General features: G+C 38.8%; 2 protein-coding genes across 2 annotated transcripts in view; one reads left to right on the top strand and one right to left on the bottom strand.

Annotated features, from left to right (window-relative positions):
* The window catches only part of LOC131264470 (uncharacterized), a 35,637-nt gene extending 11,864 nt beyond the window's left edge, over nucleotides 1-23,773 (bottom strand). The window contains exon 1 of the mRNA XM_058266769.1: nucleotides 23,737-23,773. Coding sequence (XP_058122752.1) covers nucleotides 23,737-23,773 — 37 coding nt within the window. The remainder of the gene's footprint in view (nucleotides 1-23,736) is intronic.
* Nucleotides 8,585-27,101, top strand: part of LOC131262496 (sodium channel protein para) — a 57,225-nt gene continuing 38,708 nt past the window's right edge. Inside the window, exons 1-6 of the mRNA XM_058264512.1 lie at nucleotides 8,585-8,605; nucleotides 9,920-10,179; nucleotides 10,264-10,533; nucleotides 25,121-25,207; nucleotides 25,366-25,553; nucleotides 27,060-27,092. Of these exons, the coding sequence (XP_058120495.1) occupies nucleotides 25,407-25,553; nucleotides 27,060-27,092 (180 nt within the window). The 5' untranslated portion in view covers nucleotides 8,585-8,605; nucleotides 9,920-10,179; nucleotides 10,264-10,533; nucleotides 25,121-25,207; nucleotides 25,366-25,406. The remainder of the gene's footprint in view (nucleotides 8,606-9,919; nucleotides 10,180-10,263; nucleotides 10,534-25,120; nucleotides 25,208-25,365; nucleotides 25,554-27,059; nucleotides 27,093-27,101) is intronic.

The following is a 27,101-nucleotide window of genomic DNA, read 5'->3' as shown; positions in this document are numbered from 1 at the left end:
ACTACTAGACACGGCAGACAATCATCACGCTTCTGATGTTTCATATTGTTGTACTTTTTTCATTGGAGTTTACCGCTGTAAATATTTTAAATATCGCGCGCTTTTTTGTACGTCTGGTTTCACATACCTGGTGAATTACAAAGTGTAGCAAAAGTGTCTTGTGAAGATTCAAGTGAGAAATTACATTGTGTATTGAACAATGGAGGGTGAGAACGAATTCAACGAGTTCCTTGAGATAGAGATGTTGGATAGCGAAGAAGAAAACGAAGGTTTGCATTTGTATGAAAGCCTGATTCTCCATGGAATTCGATTATCCGGTGTCAGCCCAGTTCCGAACAACCCGGACAAATGTTTAAAGTATGTATGTAATGTAGTATGTATGTAATGTAATTCACCAGGTATGTGAAACTTAACGTACAAAAAAGCGCGCGAATTTTAAAATATATACAGCGGTAAACTCCAATGAAAAAAGTACAACAATATGAAACATCAGAAGCGTGATGATTTTCTGCCGTGTCTAGAACGCTCATTTCATTGACAAGTTCCTTTTTGACACTGATCGGTTACGCCCTCCGTGTCAAGTTACAGCGTGATGCTGATCGATAACCCAGTTGACGTTAGAACTTCAATTTTGTTATTGTTTTGAAAGAAGGTGCGATTTAGAAGGAACGTTGCCCCAGTTGTATGTTGGTCTGTCAAACCCTGTAAGTTTTTATACACGCTTTCCAGACTGCACCGTCGCGTAACGCGACGTCGCCTGACAGGCGCAGAACTCCATGCAAAAAAAACCTAGCGCGATCCGCACGACATCGCGCAAGGTTTTTTTTATATGGAGTTCAGCTCCTATCAGGCGACGTCGCGCTGTAGTGTGGACCCCGAGTTACTCGGGAAAGAATGATATAATGTTTAAAAACCATTTATGATTGATTGTTTGAACCATAGCTGATAACGGGTTAAAGTTGACGAATTTGTTTTTTATCTAGAAAAACCAGCATTCCAATTCACCATACTTCAATACAGTGAATTAGTTTTAGTGGTCATAAATACTTTCTAATATAAACAAGCGATACTTCGAATATGAGAGAAAATAGCGATAGAAGTCTTGCGTGTCGCTTGAAACGGCGATTCCTAAAAATATGCTGTAATAGATATATACGAATGTCAATTTAAAAAACTCTCGGAAAATTCAACTTAATATTATGAAATAATTGTTGTTTGGGTTGGACGCCGTGTATAGTTGACGAAATACAGGTCCTGTGACGAAGACTTGAAAATAAACATTTTTGCAGAAAAACATAAAACATGACGAGGTTCCTTTTCAGACTTTTCATGTTCAATCAATTTTGATTTGGACAATAAAAAAAGCAAATTAAAAATACTGTACAAGCGGCTAAATTACGGGCTGATTACGAAATTATTCCTGTAAAAGAAAAATCTAGCGCGATCCGCGCGACATCGCACAAGGTTTTTTTTATATGGAGTTCTGCTCCTATCAGGCGACGTCGCGCTGTAGTGTGGACCCCGAGTTACTCGGGGAAATTCACGGATTCACGATGTCGCGTGAATCGCGCTAGGTTTTTTTTGCATGGAGTTCTGCGCCTGTCAGGCGACGTCGCGTTACGTGACGGTGCCTCGGGGTCCACACTACAGCGCGACGTCGCCTGACAGGAGCTGAACTCCATATAAAAAAAACATAGCGCGACATCGCACCCCTAGGTTGATTGGGTAGCCGAAATTAACGGTACACACTACGATTCAAATACTCGTAGGTTGAATTTAACGAATTAATGTATCACCAATTGCATACATTCAGTTTAAACGTCCACAAGAGGTGTACCCACGATCGAAAACATGGCGGCCGGGGCCTCATTTACTCTTTTACCGACCTGAGCAATGAACCGCACTAGACCATACCAAAAACCTCAATCCTCAAGCTTAACACATCCGTTCTTTATTCACGTTCTCCAACTCAGCTCTTTCCACTTGATACCTGTTCCGCTCTCATCACCTAATACCTAGGTATAATACCTAATACCTAGTAACTACTATACCACATCCTCTCCCTGCCGAATATGACTACAGTTGGTCCTCGCAGTACGCGATACTCGATATACGCGAATTCGCAATACGCGATTTTTTAAAACTGACAGCTCATAGCGTTGCTCGAGTTTTGATTAGTCAATTTTACTTTGTTTTGGTAGAATGAAGTTTTTAATATGCACTTTTTAACAGAGATAATATTATGCAACATAAGAAATGGACCACTTATTAGTTATTTGGATAAAAGATATGTTAAATAAGCGGTTCCCTCTCAGTGTCAACTCTTCAATATGGGGTATAAACGATATGGCAGAGGAAATCCGCAATACGCTATTGCGTTCAGTCCCAAACATTCGCGTACTGCGGGGACCAACTGTACTGAGTTTTAATTCTCAACGAACCGTTTCGGTTTCTTTATCTGTCTAGGCACTCGCGCCTCTTTTAATCCGGTCGATTCTCTGGATCTTACTCCTTCTTCTCCTTTCCTTTTAAAGAATTTTTTAATTTGTTTAATATTCCCATCAAAAATTTTTCCTGTACCCATTTCCTTCACTGTAATTCTACATGCACCTGTAATTTCCATTACCTCATGTAAGAATTCTTTATAGACAGCTTCCTCGCTCCTCGTCATCTACCTGTATAATATTTACTTTCGGGTTCGGTAGCCAGTACCTTAATGCTCTTCCAAACATTAGCTCCGCTGGCGGAATTTTTGTTCCATGATGTGGCCATGAGTTATAGCCCGCCACATATTCCGCCAGTGCCTCTCTCCAACTTTTATTCTCTAAACGCGATATTATCGCAACTTTATTTATGCCTTGCATTCCACGTTCGACTAATCCATTTTCTGTAGGGTTTAAGGACGTGCTATGGATTAGTTTAATTTCCAAAACATTTATAAGCCAATCCTTGAACTCTAACGCGTTGAATGGGGGGCCATTGTCTGCTTTTAATTTCCTTGGCACTTAGTACGTTAGGAATATCTAGTTAAGCGCCTTTTTTATTCCATGCGAATCTGCCAGCTCTACTGGGACAGCCACCAGAAACCGGGAATAATTATCGGTCAACACTAAAGTTTTACCATCCTCTGTTGTTGTTGAAATGTCCATAGATACATAGTCTCACGGATTCTGTGGCAATTCCGTTATCTCTATTGGTACTAGTGTGCTTCCTGACCTTACTAGCTGGCATTACGGGCAACTCTTTACAAATTCTGGAAGAACCATCTTTTCCTGTTTCATGAGTATCCCGTTCTCCACATACAGTTCTTTTTGAAACGCCTGATACCTTTTTATCTGCTTCGGCCATCCATTCTCCTTTGGTAACCAATCTATAACTGTTTTTAGAGTGGCATCTTTTTGATTTTCTGTTCTAACTTGATCTGAAGTTAGCGCCAACAACTGGTCATTGATTCCATCCAAACATGCACTAACACAACAAAGTTCATGCGGTTCTTCACCAGACTCAAACTGTGGATCCCCTGTCGATCTATAAAGCCTCGATGCAGCATCTGCTATGCTATAAACAGGATCTTTCCATTGTTGTTGGGGATATCTGACCAAATTCTCTCCAACGAAGGCATAGGATACGGATCGCGTGTGATAGCCTTGTTTGCCTCTCTATATTCAATCACTGTCCTAAAATCTTTGTTTCCTTTTGGCACAAGTACCGTTGGTGAAACGAAAGATATTTCCGCGTCCATGCTGTCAACATCCCACTAGTCAATTTAGCCGTTACCATACAAGTTTTCCCACCCCCGATCCCTCTTGGCCCATACTTCGGTCTTTGCACACAAGATGTCGAGTATGCCATCTCTTTTTAGCGTGTAGCTCGTCATCGTCTGTCCCGCTCATCTGTATAAATCAACGTTCTGTTGGATCCAACCCGGGTGGTATAAACGTAACTTCCCGTGTTTGGACACAGCGATTCAAAAATTTGTCTGTGTTAGTGGAACCGTGCGTGGAAAGAAAGCCAGTGAGCAAATGACAAGTTCGAGAAGCCGGATCAGTATCACAACAAGAAGTGAGTTGAACACACGCGAAAGCAAAGCTAATCGTGGTAATTGTTTTAGTTTCTGCGGATCTGTAATTTCTTTTAGTGATTCCAGAACATTGTTATCTTCAGTTCGATGAAGACACTCAACTGTAAAAAGTAAGGAAAGCAGCATCTCAGGAAGCCGACAAAGCGAGCGAGGAAACTACATGCGAGGCAGCAAAGTCGGAGTCGGAAGTTCCGACGCAATCGGTGTCGCCAATCCTGAACCTTGTTAAAAAGGGTAAGCACAAGCATGCCATTGTTCATTTGGTACCAGTTGCAGCGTAATGAAATCTCACTCCCGTTTCAGACGATTACAATCAAATCGAACCGCAGGATGTGTCCAGAAGTTTCATACACTATCATACATAAATTCCATCGTTCGCACCAACACATGCACAGATCTGGGCTGTACGTTCTCACTTACACACGCTCATAAGCCCGTGGCTCAAACTCCTGACTTTTTCTAACTTCTCCTTATTTTTGTATGGCCGAAATCGAGGTGACACAGAAATTAGGAGTTTGCATGCAAGTTTTTGCCTAGTGGGTTTTGTCACACCTTTGACACTTCTGAACAACTTCATTATTCCATTTCTTGGAACTGCCACCTCGTCCCCACGATAAGTTGTTCCTCTGTTTTTTTTGTGTGTTTTTTGTTAATCCAAGTATATTTACTCTTTCTCAAATCAAGCTGTTTGCTATAGCAATCAATGCAATGTCAATCAATACGCTTAGATATTTTTGTTCATGCTTCATATTTGTGGAAAATACTAAACCTCGTTGCAAGTTAGTGACTTCAAACCGAGAGCCAAGCGCATCAGGACCGATCATGAAAACGCTAATTCAGTTATTCTGTTGCGCGGGTTTGTTGGTTTGGATAGTTTTTCCTATTCCAGCAGCAGGTTACTGGTTGCATAGCACACTTGCATGCAACTTGAGATTGCGTGCAACATGAGATTGTACAACTTGTAAGCGCACTTTCCTAAATTTTATAATTTATAGAAGATAGATTTAGCTATTTAGAGATATTTGAACCATGGATGCCATAAGGGGTGAAGCTGGAAGACGATGGGTGAAGGGTAGCTAGCTGTTGTGTGCAAGCAGCAGTTTGCAGGGTAGGGTGGGTAAAACAGTTTTGTACCGCGAGGTCGGCACAATTTTGAGCATATCTCGGGAACCCTAAGGCAGCGCACTGTCAGCTATCGAACAAGACAAACACGACAAAAACTCACAAACAAACCCATGCAATCATATGGAGGTGCTCTGTCAACCTGCATAGAACATGCCAGACAAACATGACATAGAACAAAACAGTTTGATTTTGTCGTGCATGTCTGTGTCACACTGCAAACTCTATATACCATGTTTATTCTGCTACCTTGCTGCTTGGATGAGTTACAGTTCTTCACGACATTAGCAGAGTGCGAGGCCTTTCGTTCAGTGTCGTGTTTGTCTGATTTGTTTGGCTGTTCACAGAGCGCTGCCTAACTTGTATCGCTGCCAAATTACATCAAAATGTAGAGGATAGTGCAAAGAACAATCCTTCATTTTCACTTTTTCCAAACATTTGTTCCTTACGAAGTAAATGGCCTTTGTTTCAGTTTTAGCCTGCTGTGTACTGACTTCATGGGTGCAGTGTATGTGATCATGCTGTTTCCCGACTTACCAGTGTAGAGATCCGGCCTCTGCAGTGAACTTGCGGTTGCAGAACGATCCTAATTTTCTTGGCGTCTACTATCCAGCCCATGCATCGTTGGCATGTTCCAGTCTATTCCAAAAATTTCACAAAATTTGAATGTTGCCACCTAGATTTCCATCATTTTCATATGTTTGTTAAATTTGTCTTACTTCAATAGTATAGATCAATTGATCTTAAGATCAATGGAAAAGAGGTCGCAGCATACCATGTAACGAACCAAAAACCGCGGAAATTTTTAAATTAAAATTTTGTTTACCTCTCACGAACAACTAAGAAAGTGTGGTAAAACTGCAAATGTGGTATATTTCATCAATAAAGCGAGTAATTGAGGCGTTCGGAATACGTTCCGGAGGAAGGCTATGCATGAGGCAGATCAACACACTTCTTTTCGCCAATCATGGCGACCAAAAGGATTCATATCCGGTAAAATCCCAAATGAAGCCCCCCAGCCAAAATCGCTGTCGTGTCTACACCATTTGTGATGTACCTAAAAAGTATGCAACGGGTGAAACAAATGCCGTTGTGTGAACCGTTTGAATTGAATTCTCGTTAAATTAAAGAACATGGTTATACTAGAAAGGATGTACAGCATGAACTCCGTCATGCATTACTTGCATAAGTTTATGAAATTTCGGCTACGCAACCAACCTAGGGGTGCGGTATGAGGGGGGCCCACGGGCCCTCCTTATTTCACAAATTTATAACAAACTCCCTTTTTCGGTAGACCTAGCGCAGTCCGCTCGCTGCGCTCTCTGCGGGCACGCCGCCGTTTCAAACTCATTTCTTCCCGCCAACTCATTGAGTTATGCTGTCCATCTTGCCCAGTTTAACCAATTAGTTCAAATCGTTATAGCTTCTAACGGAAATTCAACGGTTCAAATATTCAAACTGAATTTATGTGCCACCTATTGCATAACTTTCAGGCGCAAACTTGGAAAAAATGACAACGACGCGACGACAAGGGAGCCTCATTTGGAATTTTACCCAAAATTTCAACCAACTGTCGACACTTTGTCGTCCGGAGACCCCATACGGGGTCCAAAAACCGTATCGGTTTTCATCCGATCACATAATTTTGGTGTGCTGTCCACGCTGTTAAATGACACCCACCACATTATACTAGATGTAAACAAACATTAAATGGAATGTAGTAAACTTCGCAGAGCGTTTTGCTGTAGGTACGTATATTCTAAAATAGAAAAAAAGTGCATAAACAGGGCGGCCAGATGCGAAGAAACTGGTGTCAACCTGTTCTTCGAAGCCAGAAACTGGTGAAACTGGATACGTCATAGTTTTAATGTGATATTTTCTTCTAACCGCATGATGCTGCGATGAAATCAAAACATTTGCTTTTTAAGGATTAAGTCATCTGATGTTTATTACTGTTCATCTCCACATAGCGAACTCTCCTCCGTCGAACTGTCGAACTCAGTTCCCGCAACAGCTGGGAAACTCGTAGGAAACTGGTAGGAAACTCTTGACAGCACTAGCAAAGCCCCTCGTTCTGACGTTTAATAACGATGATATTTGTGATCGGCTGTTTCTTCTGTTCACCTCAGGCATCATTCGATACATTCTTTAGATTCACGTTTCAATCCTAAAAGTAAAAAAGATTGTACTGATTTCCATTACCTAGATTTCCATCATTTTCATAAGTTTATTAGTTTGTTCTTACCTCAACAGTATTAATGGCACGATCATAACACTTGCTGCTCAATGCACTTGCACCTGCCCTCTGAGATTGCTATGACCAGAATGCGCAAATACATGATGCTGTGGTTGCTCCAACAAGAAACAAACTCACATATCTCAAATAAGCTTTGTACGTAAGCACGTACGTGTACGCGGATAACGACACAGTAAACATATTGGGGATAGTTTGGCGTTGGATGGTTGCAAAGGATAGAATATGCATGGGAAGCATTAGCACCTTTTCTCTCCCTGAGAAAACGACTAACATTCTTATTTCTAATCATTGAGCTAAGAGGGGGAGACGTACAGATTTTTCGGATGCGGGCATAGAGCATACTTTTCTATGAATTTATATTTTACTTTTTCAAAAATTAAAATTTGGAAAAGATTCAAATTCGGCTCAATCCGACCTTGTTTGCTTTACACCAAGCTAGCGAAATGATAAAGCGGGTCATCAAAAAACCGAAAACGAACAGATCTTCAACAACTTTACGAAAAAGTAATCGTGTAAAACATCTTCGTAAAAAAGCAAAGTAAAATCAAATTTTACTTTTTATTGCAGCTTTGGGTTTTAGTTGAAGGCCTTGTTTTTGAGGTTGAGGTCAAAATTACCGCTCTTAAAGATGGCTTAATTTATTTACTTTCTGAATTTACTTGATTTCTGTCAAAACAAGTTTACATATTTTGGTTTTTTAACAATAAAAAAGGAAAACCGAACTAGCTTAATGATGGGGAGGTGCATTAAAATACCTCTAGAAGTCTTTTTTGACTTACTAGAAAGTAGCCATTTACGGCTTCGAAAAATCTTTAAAAATAAAGAATAATACTGTTGCATTTGTTAAAGGACGGTAAGACCGGTAAAAAGCATTCGAGCAATATTCCAAATTAATTGTATGTAGTGTTAATATAAAAGTGCCTCTCATTTGAAATTTCATCTAAAGCTCTATTTGGAACTAATTCCAGTATTTCTAATACCAAGAATCCAAGGAATACTCAGTAGCTCAATGGGATCCCATCGGAAGCTTTTTCAAGCGTCGACCCGAATTTAACTACGGAGAGCGAGATGTTAACACATCGGATTCAGTTTAGTGTGAGCTGTAATGAGTGACGGAAGTGTCTCCAGGACAGCGTAGTGTTCTCGTTAGTATGGTTTGAGAACATTTTAATTTGCCCTTTCCATATTCAATCGATTCTGTAAAATTATGTTAACAGTGCATTTTAAAGGAGTGTGTATTGTGTATAACTCGTTTTCTAGCGAAAGCATTCTATTTAAACCCAAATTTTATTGAAAAATTTCTCGGTTTTCATAAAAAGTACCTTCGGATCCTCCCCCTGTTGTCCTTGCATAGCTGGAAAGGGCTGGGGCATTTGTCCTTTCTTCATCCTTATGCGGTGTTCGGTGCTGCGGAGTTATTCGGAGCTTTTTCATTCATTCGTGCTTTCCAGTTCGTGCCGTCGGTGTGCTGATATTAGTGATGTGTCTAAGTGCGTATGTACGCAAACGAAGAAAGGAAGAATTTGAAAGTATTTTCCTCTGTGTCACGATTTTTGGCATAAGAGTACCTTAATACGCCAAATTAGAGACAGGGCAGAAAAGATACGGTAAAAAACAATGAAAAATCGTTTTCAAATGAGTAAAAGTAAATGAGCAAAAGTAAGAGTACACGTTAATGACTTAAAAGGACGAGTGTTATACATTTTGTTTGTGAATGTTTGTGAGCGAAGGTGCCTATATCTGCGCCGTGTGCTACTCATACATGAATATAGCAAATTAAGGAAAGTCATTTAGGGAGGGTTCTACGGATTCGAATTCGAGAGACGAGATGTTGGAGAAAGTGGAAAATTCTTCTCTCAGACGAATGGTATCAGCAATATCGATGCGTAATGCAGTACACAAATGTCATTAGTAGGGGATAGGTTAGGTATATTTTCTTCGGTCGGTTCAAATATAACTGCGGGAGACAGCATGCGTTTGTCTTTGGAAAAATGGAAGCAAATAAACATCTAAAATCTCTGATCCTCACAGTGTTCTAGTGGAGAAACATAAGATAGAGTTTTTGAAGCATGAATAACACGTATTATCGATCGACGGTAGTTAATCTTCAGGAAGAAAAGAAAAGAAATAAGTTCAATGTGGCTACGAATAGTTTTCCAATTCATTGAACGTGAGTTTACGTTTCTTAGTGTTTATTATTTAAATTGATTTAAATCTGAAATATTCGGAGCAAATTAATATAGCCTTGATGACGAAACATTAAACAGCAGACTATTTTTGGGACCTTTTTAGCTAAAATCATGTTCAAACGGATGTAAAATAATTTGCTTCTTTATATTTGTTAATGCTTGAGTTGCGTGTGATTTGGTACTGTTCGGCGATTTTTGTGCTTTTTAAATGGCAGTGTATGTTGATTGCAAAGAATTCTTGGAATGATTGCTAATTTCATTCATTTTCAGGCAGCTCTCCATTCAATAAAAATAAAGAAAACAGTGTTCATAATCGAGGAAGTGAGAATGTGTTAAGTGGTTGTGTTTGTGAGTGTGCATGTATTGTCTGTGTACATGTGATGCTTAGCACAGTGGTGAAACAGTGTTCTGCTGGGTACGAGTTGTTCAGTAGTGGCACTAAGAAGTCTTAGTATTTTTTACTGCTGCTTGAAATAACAATCGTCGTGGAGAAATAACGTCCATATTGCTCGTGAAATTGTTCCAAAGTTGTAAGTCAGTAACCATTAGTAACACCAACATCGGGTGTAATTGCCATCATCGGGTGTAGTGAATCATTATTGCACTTATAACAGCAAAAGTAGCAACTGCATCATCATTACCCGTCATCGCCATCATCACCAGCCGAAGCAACAACAGCAGCAGTAGCAGCAGCAGCAGCAGCAGCAGCAGCAACAGCAACAGTAGCAGTAGGAAAGGCAGTAGCATCAACAGCAGCCCAGAGCCCTTCGACACACGATAGTTTTGGAGAAGCAGTAGGGCCCGCAGTGCAAAAGGAAAAGTTTTGCATACGATTTTGCTTTACGCCAAGGAGAATTTTATTTCTAACCCGAATATACTCAACGGTAATATTACAGTTATCTAACGATTTGTTTTTATTAATTGATTATGTTCCAATTCCACACAATACAAACGATATGCATTTTTTTGCATTGCAAGGAGCGTTGTGTCACCAACAAACAAACGAAGCGAATAAGGATTTTCCCAATTTAAATCTTATTTCTTGTATCAGACCTTGCATAAGGCCGATTGAAGTTTTGAATTTTTCGACGGTTGATCTATAAAGTATTTTCAAATGCATTTTCAAGAAAAAATTTAACGTTCTTCAGTACTTGGTTACATTTGAACATTTTAACATAAACGAATTTCGTTCTTGATGTTCATTGAATTCTTATTCACCTGATCAGTAAACTTGTCATTTGTTGCAAGCGTATTAATATTTATTATTTTTTCCTATCGTTTCAATTACTTCGCCGACGAACTTTGGATAAGATCATTTACAATATTCGAGCAGGATTTGAGTGTCAACATTTATGCAAGCAAGTCTATTGTTCTGAAAGCAAATAACGTCCTATGTATGGGTTTAAAATTAGACTTTTGTTTTTTCTACTCGAGCAGTATTGATTTTCTCTGTCTGAGAGAGGTATTTTACTAGTTTGGGGTACAGCTTCTAAGCTGCCATAGGTTCCATGTATTGGGCTTGCTGCCGATTGCTTTGAAGTACGTCGGCCCCAATCACGATTACGGAAGCTTTGTGCGATTTTTCACTTGTTCACCAGTATTTGTGTTCCAGCAAGGTATAGCACGGTCAACGTTTTTGGTAGTGGTTGAACCCATTATGTTTGTATGAGTAGCTGCGTGGAAAACATGAGAAAACATTGTCATACAGCATGTTCTTGTATGGAAGCTTTCATCCGGTCCTTGTAAGACCGAGCAAATTGCATTGGTAAAAGTGAACCCCAGGCTCTATTGCACAGTGATCACGGCATGTGCTCTTATTGTAATAGGATGAAGCTTTTTGAGGTAGTAATAGAGCGGTTTTACAGACAAACTGTTTTCTCTACTCTTGTCGCCTGCTATTTGGGCTCCATGTGGCTGAATGTGTTCGTGTGCTTAAGAGGTCACCCAAAGATCGCTGTCATGCACACATGCAGGACTACCGCGCGCTTGTGAGTCATACAACGTCCTTTTTTGTATCTACCTACACACAACTCTTTTCTCTCTGTTGTCCGCACGCAGTCATTGCTGCAGCATGGATTTCCTAGCTGTTCCGTTTTGCTGGACAGTTTATTGATGATTTTTCATAGTGAAACCGGTCTCGATTCGCAAAAAGACCATTACTACTATGAAGCAAACTGCTGCCATTAAGATTAGCAGCATGGTTTTTTTTTTAAATACTCCCATAGTACATACCCTTTTGCTGCGGTAGCGCGAGGCATGAATTGTACCCTGCAGCCTGCATCCATCGACGTAAGTGGTAATCATGAAAAAAGATTGGTCAGCCTCAATGAGATATCATGCGGCAATAACATCAACATCATTGGGACCAACGTATCGGTAAAGACAGCCGGAGAAATGCCTTTAGTCACGCGACCTCTAGCCTAAGGGCAAACCTATTTCATGTTGGCATCCAAGGGTAGTGGCAACGTATAGTTGAGCAGTACATGGAAGCTTTGTACGACATACGCGTGGTCTGTTTGAGCCCATCGCGTGTACGTCCTGCAAAACGAGCAGCTACATAGAACTGCACGTGAAGAAGAAGGCGAACATAGGGAAAAGAATACAAGAAAAAAAACACACACCGTGGAACACATGAGAATTTGATATTGATTTTAGTTGGCGCCTCTCTGGGCGGGCAAGGCACTGCAACAGAGAAGTGATACGATTCCAATGCATAAGTTTGTCAAGTGTTCCGAACTGTCAAAAAGCGAGAAACAATACGAGAGAAAAATGAACGAAATAGGAATAGAGAGTTTTGCGGAAACGTGGAAGGAAAATTTACGAGAGAACGAGTTTTCAGTGCCTAGAGTGGATTGGATACTATTTTTCACCATATGGATGTTGTGCTTAACACGTTGCGTACCAAGCGTTTTAGCACAATTTTTAGTACAATTTTTCTAATTACAATTTGTTTATAATATTTGTTAAACCGATTGTTTTCGAAGGCCAAGCAAAAACTTAGCTTCCTAAAATATTTATATAAAATATAACAATAATTTTTATGTTGCATTTTCATTTATTTATAGGTCAAAAACTTTGTTGTACTAAAACTGCCGTCACCCATATTTGGGTGACGCGGTACGCAACGTGTTAAACAGCAAAGAGAGCGAGACATTCGCAGCTCTTCGGAGCAGGCCAGAGTAATCGAGAGAATTCCTTGCGTTGTATTCGTCTTCGTCCGGTTGCATTCGGAAAGCGTTAGTAAAACATAGATGTAAATAGCGGACATGGAGGCAGCAGGAGTACATGGGAAACTATCGTTTTAGCCTTTTTACCGATTGAAAGTGGCTAAGCAGCGACAAGCCAATGCCGCAAACTTATAATTTAGCATGTCGCTAGCGAGCACGAACCTGATGATGGGTGACAGTTAACCAAGGATATTGGAGCGTCAGTAGGTTTCCCTGTCCCGCTTGGCGTCACTCCGCCGATAACTTTTGGTGCATTCGAAAGGTATTGAAAGCTGCCATTTTGCAAAGGCAAAAACGTATCATGCGTTTGATTTATTTCAACTTATCTACTCCAAATCAAGAAAGCTACAAATCCACAAGTAACAAAATTGCATTCAAATAGAGAATAAAGATTATAGAGTCCCAATTTTACAAACTAAAAGACGTGGCTTGTAGATCGCATTCCAGGCGTGCTCGCACTAATGGTGGTTTTATGGATGTTGATAATAAATTGTAACTTTTATTAATTTAAAAAAATATAATAATGCATTAAAAACTTGTCACAAGGCTTTAGGCGAACGTTTTAAGAATCTTGGTTGTGCACGTATGTACGTTAGTTCTGCTTTTGCAAGGGCAAAAGTACAGACGACACCTTCATGTTTCATAATCGTTTGAAGAATCTATTTTGCTTTCTCAACTATTAATTTGCTACAATCGATGCTGGTTATCAGATTTATTCCGGTTATTCCGATCATTAAACCGGTTCATAAATGATATCTGGTATAGATCATCCAACTCTGTGTGCGTTTCCTGCTGTACAACTTTTGCACGAGTTTGGAGTGACGTTTCTGGAAGCATTCGAGTATGGATTGTATAAGCATTCGGCTGAATAATGACGACTTAGGTACTGCCTCGCATTAATAATTAGCGAAAGGAGTAAATGAACAGTTTCATTTAAAAAAATGTCTCCAGGATAGCTTGCGAAGGCCCAGAAATCTGTATTCAAAAGCCGTACTGGAGTAAGTCCTCGCCGAAGAAGAAGAAGAAGAAGATGTTCTGATTTGTTGTTAAAATAACTTTAGTATAGTGTGAAGCAACAATTTTGTTAAGCATCTTCGAACAATTAAAACCCAGAGGCGCCTAGTTCGCCATGGAGGCGCCTAGTGTTCCATGTAGCAATATTTATGCATCTTTTTCTTATCGACTAGTGTTGAACTTGCTGATCGTGTCTCTCAACATCGATGCTAGATCCTTAAAAATCGAAAAATGATCTGGAAAATCGCGGACGGAAAAAGAAGTGAACGAATCGGCTAAGCGATGTGATCAATGGATTTGACTTTACACTGTTCAAGATAAAATGATATATAGATGCTTTTAGAAAAGTTATAGTAGAAAAATGTGTAACAATTCATGAAAAATCCATTGAAATTGTTTGCCTTATAATAATGTCAATTCCATTTGTTGAGAGTAAAGCGAATGTTATGGCCAGTTTAAGGGATTGGAACTGTTTTGCTGCTTATTAATTTTAGTTTAATTGTTCATACAACATTAAGCAGAATGAATGATGCAGCTAGTGTACCGCATACGTTCTTCGAGTTCTTTACACCCGAAGTTCACAACGACAAAGGACAGGCGAGGGCATTTAAAGCAGTCAAACTATCGTTGGTGGTAATGATTTTGAGGATGGCAAATACCCGCAGTACAATGATCCTCTTGTCAGCACTAATCTCACTTCGAACAGGCAAGCGTAGACATGCAAACATAGATGGACTCCTTGGCACTTCATGCTAGTTATAACGGACGCAGCTTGTACCTCTATGGTAACTTTGGTCCACACAGAAGGAGCTGATGGGCAGCGATCATACGAGCTGATGAGCTGTTTGCTAACGTATCGTAATAGCTGCAATAAAACATTAGGCAGGTGTACGTGAGTCGATTTTTGATATGGATGGCGGTCTAGAGGGTTTATACCATATTCAAAGAGTTATGGTTTTAAATTATTCGACCAACAAGATTTCAACTAATGAAAATACAATAAATGTTCTGTAAGAGTTGGCTTATTTAGAAATGGAGCAGTTTGTTTGAATGATACTGGAGCCCCCCGTGGACAAAAATGGACAATTTTTACACCGTTTGGTGACTAAAGTATATACTTTAGTTGGTCAAATTTCCACGCCATTTAGTTATTCCTGCTCCAAGATACTCGACATGCAAGAGGGGAAGCGAAAACTAATTGTGCACTACTATGTGCAGAATCCTTCAGTGTCATCTCGGGAGCTGGCAAAACGGTTAAGTTTGCTAAATCGACCATTGCGTGAGTGATTAAAAAGTACAAAAAAAAACACAGATAAGTGCCCGTAAGGTGCAAACTAAGCGGTGGAGTGGAACCGTGAATCGTTTAATTGCGATTGAGAGTCATTCGGAAAATCAAAGCTAACCCAAACATCTCGGACTATCATTTGGCCAAAAATGTTAACGCCGACCGCTCTTCTGAACGGCGAATCCGATTTCAAGAAGACTTTAAGTGTTTTCGAGTCAGTAAACATCCAAATTGAAACTTAAAACAAAAAAAAAAAATGGTCAAAAACCCGGCTCGGAAGCTGTACGATCATGTGCTAACCAATCCGCATGGTTGCATTTTGATGGACCATGGAATCTACATTAAAGTCGATTTTAAACAAATTCCGAGCATTAAATTTCATAAGGCTTATGCTCGTGGCAACGTCCTCAAGAGGTTCAAACTTTATTTTGCCGATAAATTCGCTAAAAAAATGATTTGGCAAGGATTTTGCACATGTGGCAAAAAGACTACCGCGTTTGTGACGAATAAGAACATAAATTCGAACTTGTATTAGAAGGGCTTTTGAAACAAATTTTGCTATTTGTTAGGTCTCATGATGGTCCAATCATGTTTTGGCCTGATCTTGCCAGCTGCTATTATAGCAAGGACGTGCTACAATGGTACAGCGATAATAGTGTGAAATTCATATAAAAACCCTTAATCCACCAAATTGCTTCCAGTTTCGCCCAATTGAGCGATATTGGGCAGTAATGAAACAAAAGTTAAAGAAGAAGGGAGCAGTAATTAAGGATTAAAACAAATGAAGAATTGGTGGAATTTACTGACCAGAACAGTGACTGAAGCAGCTGTGCGCCGGTTGATAGGCGGTATCAACAAAAACGTTCGAGAATTTCTACGTAAAACCAGAGCGTAATTTTTTTAAATATTTGTTTTAAATACATTAAATCAAAACCTACGATTCATTCAAACAAATTTTTTCAATTGAATTAATGGTGTAAAAGATACACGCAATACAAGGTGCCCCATTTCTAAATGAACCAAGCCTTAGTTAACAATTGTTTCGATTTGATCAGTTTCGATGCAAATTTGTTATTCTTTGAGGAAATCACTATTGTTTCTTAATCTTTATTTGTATAGAATGGCCACAGTGTTATGCCATTGTTAAACTCAAGTATTTACCGTACGCGTGATAAGGTTGCGTTATTTTGCAATAACAAGATTTGAAATATAATCAAACATTTTAGGATGTAGGTTTTTCATTTATTTTAAAGAGACGTGTAAGTCAATGTTGTTAAGCATGTAAACCATCATTTGATTTGCCATTTGTGGCCATTATAGTCTCTATGCGCTTTCGGAACGCACTGCAGGTCCTAAAAATGTAAGTTAGATCTAATTCTCTCCAAAAACTGGTCAATGTTTTCAGGAGACTTGTCATACTTGGGTGGCGTTTAGAGTAAGCCTTGACCTTCATAAAGCGCCATATTGAGTAGCCCGGCATCCAGCATGGTGGCCACATATCTTTCAACCAGAACTTAAGATGTTCCTGCCTATAGTTTTGGGTGCGTTTCGAGGTCAAGTAGATACCTTCGAGGATAGTTATCCAACCTTATCCCTGTCCAAGACCTTTCTCACGGTCCACTGGTGCTACTTGGTCATGGCGCAAGTGCTAAACTAAGTAAAACAAGATTTTTCATTCACAACCTGTTTAGGTACGAGTTAAGGATTATGTGGATGGAAAGGGAACCATATTAGTAAGATGGTGCAAACATTATCATGCATACGGTACTTGTAAGCGTTTGCTTAAAATGATATAATTTTTATAAACTCTCTGAATTTGTAAAGTAAGGATATCGTACAGTTGATAATCGCCATGCTTTTCATATGGTCGTTTAGTGGTGACGTTCATCAAAGTGAATACCGTTTTCTTTGGTGAATAAGCGCATTGCCACGTAAATACTTTGCCACGTTTTATACAAATTGTATTGCCACATTTTGTTAGACTTATTGTATTTTCTTAAACATTGGAAGAAACATAGCTTCCTTTTCTTTGCCAATTTTGGCCCGTTTCATTTTATTGTATTATCGCGAAGTATCGTACTGCAAAAGTGCGTCTACAGCATGCAAAAACTTTTAATTTGCTTGCTGAATAAATTTTAGTATTTTATAGAAGGTGTGCGGAACGAATGTCACGCACTGTTTGGAAGTGATTCCCCTGGTAATAGACATCAACGAATTTCGTTTTCTTCTTCTTTGCCAAGCGGGATCTTGCCTATCTATGATGGGGCAAGTTGTACTTTCTGTACACGTTAATAGTCCTGTTTCGATTTCGAACTTATGCTTGCAGGAAGTGCTCCAAAACTTATACGAAGTGTTCGCAACGGATTATGCGCAAGCTCGGACCCCAAAGGAGTTTAAACTAAGCTGTTAATGTTATTGGTTCAACTGAAATGATAAATAGTTACGAATTTGTTTTAATGATGATGCAGATTGCATCATCATTAGATAATGCATTTGTTTTAGTAATATAAACGCAGCGAAAGATGGTGATGTATGTGTTAGTTTTAATAATCGCTTCAATCATACAGTTTAGGGGTCGGCATACATTTCTTAATAGGGCTGGATGGAATGAAACCGAAACCGCGGGAGATTGGCCCGCAGGCCGGACTTTGCCAAAATCTGCTATAGTTCATTCGTTTTCCATCCTTTGATACAAACAAACTTTACTTTTGTTTATTGCTTTAACGATTATTGTATAAACGTATATTTGTTTTTTAATACTAAGTGTTGTAGCAAATGTAACGTCTTGTTAACAAAACCACTTAATCATACGTAATATTTTTACAATTTATATATATCCAGGCGGTCCGCGACAGCCGAGCGGTAGTGCCGGTTAGAAAATCGACCCATGTGCGCCGGGGCTCACCACCTCGACGGCGTGGGTTCGAATCCCAACCGAGACCGGACCCTCCCCTGTACGAGAGGACTGATTATCCACGTACACATAGGGTAAAAAAAAGTCTCATAAACCCTAAACGGGGCAGGCATGACCAACAAGGTCGTTACGCCAAGAAGAAGAAGAAGAAGAAGATGTTTCCAGAAAATTCTTTTCATTTCTTCACGGCAATGAAAACCTTATTACTTGCTGAACTCAACTTGTAAACACACACATTGACCATAGCCTTATAGCTTGTTTAGGATGATTCTTTCATTGTAGTGGTGCTACGTGTTTATGTTTATGACATTTCCTTCGACGATACGCATGCGTATTACGACACTTTCATTTCCATTCGAGGGTGTTTTCATATGATTTTCAACAATGGTAAAACAGATTTTTCCAGAGTAACAACAGAGTAAGTAACAGAGTAATAGACCTATACACGTATGTGAAAAGTTTAGGCTTTCCTAACGGGACGTGTGGTTACGTCTTTACATATATATGTCAATGTTAAGTATAGTCACAGCTGATTATCATAAACATATATTTGTTTGGTTCAGTAGCCAAACTCAATAGGGGTACTGCCGTGAACCATCTTTTTCACACAAGTGAATTGCTATATTGTACTATAACAATACTTTATTGCGAAAGTCAGTAAGAAATACGTAAATCAAAATAAAGCACTTTTAGGCCCAATGCTATCGTCCTTTAAAACAAATGCATAGATATTAATGTCAAAGATGCATTTTTCAGAACTTGATAACTTTTACGAAACATAGTTGTTTAGCGGCTGTGTTTTAGAGCTGGGTAACTACATGTTTAATTATTTTATGGATGTTATGTTCTAACCAGACTTTCTTCAAAGTTTTAAACAATGTGACAACAAAATTTTACTTCAAAAAACAAAGTTTAGTATAATGTCTTGCATTTCAAATGGGAAATTAACTAAATTTAAAACTCTAATTTGACACTCTATTCAGGTATTAAAAAAGTTTAAAAATAATCAGACTATTAGTTAGGCTCAGGGACTGACATGTCCACAAGCGGCTATGACAGTAGAATATAGGAGCCAACGCACAAGAGTTGGCAGAATGCTTTTCTTCAGTAATTAGGTAGTGTTCATGATTATACTGTGACTTTCATGACCGGCCTGTACTTTAGAAAAAAAAAAGTGTAATTGCAGATGACAACTTGCGTATTCCCTGAAAGATAGAAGTTTGTGTTCTGAAGGGTAATAACATAGCAGGGTCATTGTAGGAAGATTAATAGTAAAGCCGGGATATTTTCAGTAAACGAATGCGCATGTTTGACCTGACGTCATGCTACAGAGATTGAAAATATTGCGGAATGCGTCGCCTTGGAAACAAATGACCGTACCATACATTAAGTCGGTTTACTAGTTACTTGTCTGCAACTGTTAGGTTAAATAAAAATCTTTTGATAATTTTTTAAGTTTTAAGAAGAATCCAATCTGTTTCAATCTTGTGTTGAGTAAAATTCGTATAATATATTAGAATTATAATCTACTGGCAGAGATGAAGAAAGACCAGAAAAAAGATGATGAGTAAAATTGTGTAGCCACTTTGTTAATCATAATGTGACTGTAAGGATTGAGCTGAGTTAGTGAAAATGAAAATCGTACGAGCTATGGCCTACTAGAACTGAAATAATTCAACGCAAAGAAAAGTAGATTGAAGTGAGATCGATTAAGGGAGCGCTCTGTGAACAGCCCAACAAACCAGACAAACACGACACTGTTCGAAGGGTGCTCTGCGAATTGTGAAGAACTGCCACAGGTTGACAGAGCACCTCCACATGATTCCACTGACAGAGCGCTGCCTAAATTAGACAGTCTTGTGATTGATCTTGACCAGAGTGGCTGGAGACAGGATGAAGAAAACGAAGCTAAGCAAGGAAATAGAATAGCCGAATTTGGAAGTTAAAATATATACAGTCGGCCGCAAAATTGAGCATACATCTAAGGGAGAATTGGTTTTTCTATCATAACTCAAAGAAACATTGATAACATGCTGTCTTTTAAATTTACTTTTGTAGCTTGTTTATTGAACACAATAATAGTACAAATTGCATTGTTACTACTTGTTCCTGTTTCTTATAAAACAATATTTTGTAAAAACAGGCAGGTTTTAGCGACGCAAAATTGAGCATACACCGCCGTCTTTACTGAGCATAATGGCCTTATCACACTGGTCACCAATGGTGGCATGGAAAAAGCACTGGATTGTCAAACGACCATCGAAAACGAATGACATTGGAGTTGCTGGGGGTCCGTTGGTGAATGAGCTTACCTGTATCACCGAGCTGTCATTGTGTGGAGTTTGGTGTATCTGGCATGTTAAGCTTGATTTGAAAGTGATTCATGTTTTTTAATTTTATTAATAATTAATTATAAGCATGATAAGATTATAAAATTTCGATATTTTGATCTTAAACTGCCGAAAACCGCAAGAACCGAAAGTGAATTATATAAACTCCCACTCCCAGGTGGCCTGCCTTATCACACTACCAAGAGGCACCATTATGTCAAACTGGATGCCAAAACCAAATTTTGACAGTTCGGTGGCTTTGCAAAGCCACCATTGGTGAACAGTGTGATAAGGCTATAATATGCATTCTTGAACTTTAGGATATATCAAACTGACAATTGAAGCAAACCAAATGAAGTATGTTGTGACGTCCAAAGAGTTTAGATAAAATCGTTTCGTTTGTTCGTCGATTAGTTTTCAGTCGATCTATTCGAGTCATAATATAAGCAGATGATGTGGTAGCTTACTTGGTACGTCGTGCGGTACTGGTACTTTCTTCTTCTTCTTGGCGTAACGACATCTTGGTCATGCCTGCCCGTTAAGGGCTTACGAGACTTGTTTTCCCTGTTGTACGTGGATAGTCAGTCCTCTCGTACAGGGGAGGGTCCGGTCTCGGTTGGGATTCGAACCCACTGGTACTTTATTAAGTGCTTTATTCACTTAAAACACTTTCCTAGATCAATGGACCACAATCCCATGACACATTCAGGGTGCCGATTAATGCGCCAGTTGAAAAACAACGATTGACCAACACCTAAGTACAAAATAGGACTGAAATCCGCGATGCAGGGTAGGGGTGGCTGGTGTAATACGCACCCTTTAAAATTTCTCTGGAAAAACGTGTTTTGGACGCGTAAAAAGTAGTCACCCTGTAAGCTCAAACTAAAATATGGTCACTCTGTGAGTTTGACAGCTCTGCATCAACAGAAACGCGAAATAAACGCAGAACAAAATCATTCTCAGCTCAGACAAATTGTTATAATTTGACGTACCATTCCGCTAAGGAATATTAAGTGCAAACACCGATAGTTACCCACGAGGAATACGACATTTGATGAATTGAGAATCAGTGCTTGTGTGCAGTGTTCATGAAAATTTCGGTAAGTATGCAGGTTTACTTATGTTTTAGTTGAAAATGTGTTCAACTATGAATGGGGGCAATATGCTCCAGCGTTTTTCTGAAGAGTGAATTGTATTTTTATTTGACGGTGCATGTTGCCTCTTTGTTGAGATGCGTATTGCCCCTTTGTTATGGTGCGTATTGTCCCTTTGTTGAGGGGCGTATTGTCCCTTTGTTGTGGGGCGTATTGTCCCTTTGTTGTGGTGCGTATTGCCCCTTTGTTGTGGTGCGTATTACCCCTAGCAAAGGTGCGTTTTGCCTCAATACAGATCGATCAAAAATTGAACTTTTTTAAAACTGAAAAAATACGTTTTTCTTAGCAAAAAAGCAAACATTCCTGAACTGGTAACTAGTTTGAACATTACCGAATCCAATTCAGTGATAAAATGAACAATCAAGAGCCAAGTTGTTAAATATTTACATTTTTCCTTGAGGGGTGCGTATTACCCCATCCACCCCTACATGAAATAGTATGCATTCGTTAGTGGCCAAAAAATAGTGGAGTCGTTTACGAAATGGTTGCAAGGCAGCAAAGGTCCCAAAGATAGTCATACAAAATAATAACTAAATGCGTTTTTTCATTTTGTTCCCAATTTGGTCCTTAGATTATGTAATACATAAATCGCTCAATTTTGCGTAGATGAAAAAGGCCCTTTTTCCATTTTATATTTTACCATAAAAAATATAGACTTAGGTTAGGTAAAAAAAAGTGTATATTAGTGTTGTCTGATAAATTTATGTAACGACGTGGAATTGTCCGATCAAGCGCGAAGGTAGCTTGACCGTGTGCGTCAGTCGTCTCCAACGCGAACACCTTTTACTGTGCACTTGACTCCTTCGGCTTTAGTATCAACGTGTTCGGTCCGGGCCGTGACTATGCCGACACCGGAGAAAACGACGTGTGATGCTAAAACCTGGACTTGACGATAACCGAGAATTCGGTCCGCGACGTGACTATGCCACCAACGGAGAGAGATTCCAACGAATTATCGTTAAGTCTTTCGGATAGGTTTAGGAAGCTGGCTTTCGGTACGATCGGTCCGCGCCGTGACTACGCCGACAACGGAGAAATCGCGACCGAGGATGGGATAGAACTTCGGATCTTCCGAGAGTTTGGTCCGTGCCGTGACTATGACGCTCTCGAATTTTCCTGAGTCCTTTGGACTGGGATAGGAAGGTTGATTCGGTACGATCGGTCCGCGCCGTGACTACGCCGACAACGGAGAAATCACAACCGGGTTGGAATTAGACTTGCGGATTTTCCGAGAGTTTGGTCCGTGCCGTGACTATGCCGACGCCGGAGGAGACGCTCTCGAAATTTCCTAAGCCCTTGGGGTAAGGAGGGAATTGAACTTGTGGATTTCCTGAGAGTTTGGTCCGTGCCGTGACTATGCCGACGCTGGAGGGGACGCTCTCAAAATTTCCTAAGTCCTTAGGGTAAGGTTGCTGAAAAGGTAAAAAATTATTAGACTGAACTTCCTTTCCTCGCAAGTGTCGAGGTTGAGATGATGAGAACATCCACGAGTCTCGTACCGAGACGGTCAAGGTGACCGCCTCGGATGGATTCCCATGAAAGTCTGATTTTATTCCAAATTTCTCGGTCTTATATACCTAAAAGGTTTCGATGAACTGAAGAGCGCGAGCGAGATAAAAGATCTCGCTCCAGAATCCAGATTTGTTTGCAGTTGCGTTAGATTAACGTAAATTCCTGTTCCAACTTGTTCATTCATGTTCGTTCGAACATATTCCCGGGTTTCTGTTGAAATGTTGTTGTTTTGGTTTAGATGCGTATGCTTTGGTCTGACTCACTGACTTTCGCATGATTTGGTCACGCACTTGGACCATTATGTTGATCGAGTAAACAACTGAAGATTGTTTATCAATGCGTTCTTGCTTCGCATGATTGTTCGTTCTTCCTATAATGTTGTATCATTGGAATTCGGTTATCTGGATTTTGTACTTGTTAAAACATTGTTAGATCGCGCCCGCTCGCGATTCTTTCTACAATGTTTTATCGTTGGATTTTGGTTATGTGGAATTTGTTTCGCGTACGCATACGTGGCGTCTCGGCTTTGTGGCCTTAAGCGATCTTGCTTTCCCTGTCTTTTGCTCCCACGCTTGAGCATGCCATGTTTTGATTTAATTATTAATGTTTGCCGCGCCATACGTTTAGCGCTGTCGTTGCACGCATGCTTACACATCTCGTTCTCGATGAATCGTATCCGGGAAGTCATGTGTATTTTGGTCCACGATTGTACTTGATACCGAAAGTAACAATCGTCTCCTTTACCGTAATCTACATGCGAGTTTGCATTGGTGCAACGACAGCGATAATCGCTGTTTTTATGCTTCTGCGTTTATCCTAAACTTTACTCGTGGTTGTTCTGTGTTAGACCAACAACCTTTTCTGGCCAATCCAAGCATTTTATGGCCATCTTTGTTGTATTTGTTCCTTCCTTTACTTTCATTTTCTTGTCTGAGTGTAAATTTTATATTTTGACATGCCAATTTCAGAACCGATTTTCTAACGAACCAATATTGCGTATGATCAATATTGCGGCTGACTGTATATAGAGAAATGATGGAGATCACGACAGTGTCTTGAACATCATTTTAGTTTCTGAATCTATGAATTTTTAACTTGAATTACTATGTACTAATATCACTGGTGTGTATTTATGCCCTTCAAATTGCATAGCGTCTACCATTGAAGTTTAGTGTTACATAAAAATTATTGGCGATAGTCCTTTTTTTCTATTTAACATATCTTGAAGAATGCGATGAAGGTTCTTGTCTGTTATACAAAATTTGCACTTATAAACATTATACAGCCACTACATTTATGATAATGATGTGTTATACAAAATCAACCATTTTTGGCGACTGCAATGAATAGTTATGAATTGTGTCAGTTTATTATCATTAATAATTTTACAGTATTTCAAACTACTATCATCTTCTTTTCTTCTCGAATCTTCAAACGATTAAATCTTTTGATTTTTTATTTTTCAATGAATTACAAGATTTCTCATTTTACCCTAAGTGCTATATTTGGGGTCCGGGGATTGACGAGGATACGGTACGAGAGGATTGACTATCCACGTACAACAGGGAAACAAGTCAAGTTTCCCTTAACGGGCAGACATGACCAAGAGCTCGTTACGCCAAGAAGAAGAAGCTATATGGTATTTTTATCATCATTGATCCTTTCAAGAAACTCTTTCTGTTGACACGAGGAGCCATTTTATGGTGAAATACATCGTTTTAATAAAAACGCTTACGCGATTATCCAGACAGTGTTGATTTCAACTTGATAATATACGCCAATATTTTGGGAAACCTACTATCTATCAATGTTCCTTTGAATTGGGTTGTAGTCTAGCTTTACTTACATATCATGAAATCCTATGCGATATTCATAAACATAATACCGAGAATCATTTTAAACCGTTAAGAAAGCAAATTTTTATATTATATAAGTCGATGGAAATCATTGCAATAATAAACGAAAAATTATAAAATCCACATTTTCCAAAAAGAACAATCTGATTTACTGTGGTGTTTTATATTCTATTTCGCAGAATTTGGTCCAAGGAATTAGACGCGTCATTTAAAACATGGCGAAAAATATACAACTGTGATCTGTGGATAAAATTCATGAGCCTCATGTAAGTAAGCAAGAACAGAGTACATGTACAGTTTTGGAAGAATTTTGTAAAAGCTAAATCTTTTGAACGGAACTATAATTTTTACTTCTTTTACAATATGCCTACGATAAGATAAACTAGTTTTCCAAATCTGCTATTCTATTGGGTAACTTTTGCAGGCCTTGGACATCTGAGGCTCTCATTGTTGGCCATATAGACAATGACCGAAGACTCCGATTCGATATCTGAGGAAGAACGTAGTTTGTTCCGTCCTTTCACCCGTGAATCATTACAAGCTATTGAAGCGCGTATTGCCGATGAAGAAGCAAAACAGCGAGAATTGGAAAGAAAACGAGCCGAGGGGGAGGTAAATGCTTATTTACTTTGCTTAAAATGCGTCCTGCTTTGAAAACGCTTTTTTCATTCATCTTCCCAAGTGAATAACTTTCACCTCAGGGATATTTCTTAGGTTCGACCTGTTATTATTTTAATCGTTCTCCTGCTTTTATCAACCTTTTAAAAACTCATATATCCAGATTTATGCCAACTCTACTTTGAATGTGAAAATCGCTCATGTTTTATGATTGTCATCAATGTCGTATAACTGTCATCTAAATATAGTTTCAATTGTGATGTGAACATCTATTTGTCATAAAAATTGTAAAATTTCGAACGCATTTAAGCTGTAATAACCTCGCTACTTCTTATTGTGTGTATATAATATATTCTTACGTCTATCTCTCGTGGGAATTTATATTTTTGTTGGTTTTTGTAGTTACATCAAAATCTATTTGGTATGTTTGCTATTTTTATAAACCTAATTCTACTTCAAAAATGTTATCCAAATACGTTGTACAAAAACTACGAGTCAGTTTTGTATTTAATATTTTTAACCATGATGATACACGCAGGAATTTTAATATACTACAACATCTTCCAACTAAAATAATAGTGTTAGTTTCAAGCAGATTTCAGCTCTATTATTGGAAATAGTGTTATATTACTTCAAAAATAGTAATATATCTGTAAGGTAACACACTACCACGCAGAGTTTTTTTAATTTTCGAAAAAACATACTCCTGTTTGATTAATAAACTCGGATTGCATGAACTCTTCAATTAACCAGTGTGTTTTTCCTGTGAAAAAATAGGCTTTATCTTAAATCGCAAACAAATGTTCTGTCAAGTTGCAAACCGTTTCAACTAATAAATGCTCCTGTTCTAGATTCAGTCATAAACATTTTTATGGCTTCACCACTATAGTTACGTGCTTTAAATGCTAGAATAAAAATTGATCTATTTATTTTTAATTGTCTCCACACAACTTATTTTAAAACATTATTTGATTAATCGTATTGACAATGAAAATCACCCATGATTTATTCAATTGAAAAAGTTGTTATTTAATGACAGTTCCCTTTTTTCGTTTTATTTGTCATTTACAGGTAACATTACTTGTATTCCATACAAATGTATGTATTCCATTCATTTGTAATGGATAATTATTATATTTCATCGACATGAATGACTTCATACTTCACTCGCAAAAAAAAAACAAACAGTAAAAAAGGATAAACTAAATTGGAGAATCGAACAGTCAATCAAAATAGTTGTTTCAATTATTTTGATCTGTTTCGTTTAATGATGTACCAACATTGGTTAAACTTATTTCAACAGTTTACAAGTTTCATTCCCCTATGCTGTTAAGTGACTCTCTCGTGAAACACGAACACGCCAGCAAAATTCGCAAGCAAAAGCATTGTCCCCATTATCACTGCAAATACGCCACCTAAAAGCAAACGTAGAGGCCATTGCTAGATATGAATAATTTCGATAATATATCTAATGTATATCAACTATCACCTCTTTTGCAGAGTGATTTTGGTCGGAAGAAAAAGAAAAAAGAAGTAAGATTC

This window comes from Anopheles coustani, chromosome 2 (genome assembly GCF_943734705.1).
Source record: "Anopheles coustani chromosome 2, idAnoCousDA_361_x.2, whole genome shotgun sequence".
Classification (NCBI taxonomy): domain Eukaryota; kingdom Metazoa; phylum Arthropoda; class Insecta; order Diptera; family Culicidae; genus Anopheles; species Anopheles coustani.
The sequence above is the reverse complement of the archived record's forward strand: the minus strand, read 5'-3'. Positions and strand labels throughout refer to the sequence as shown.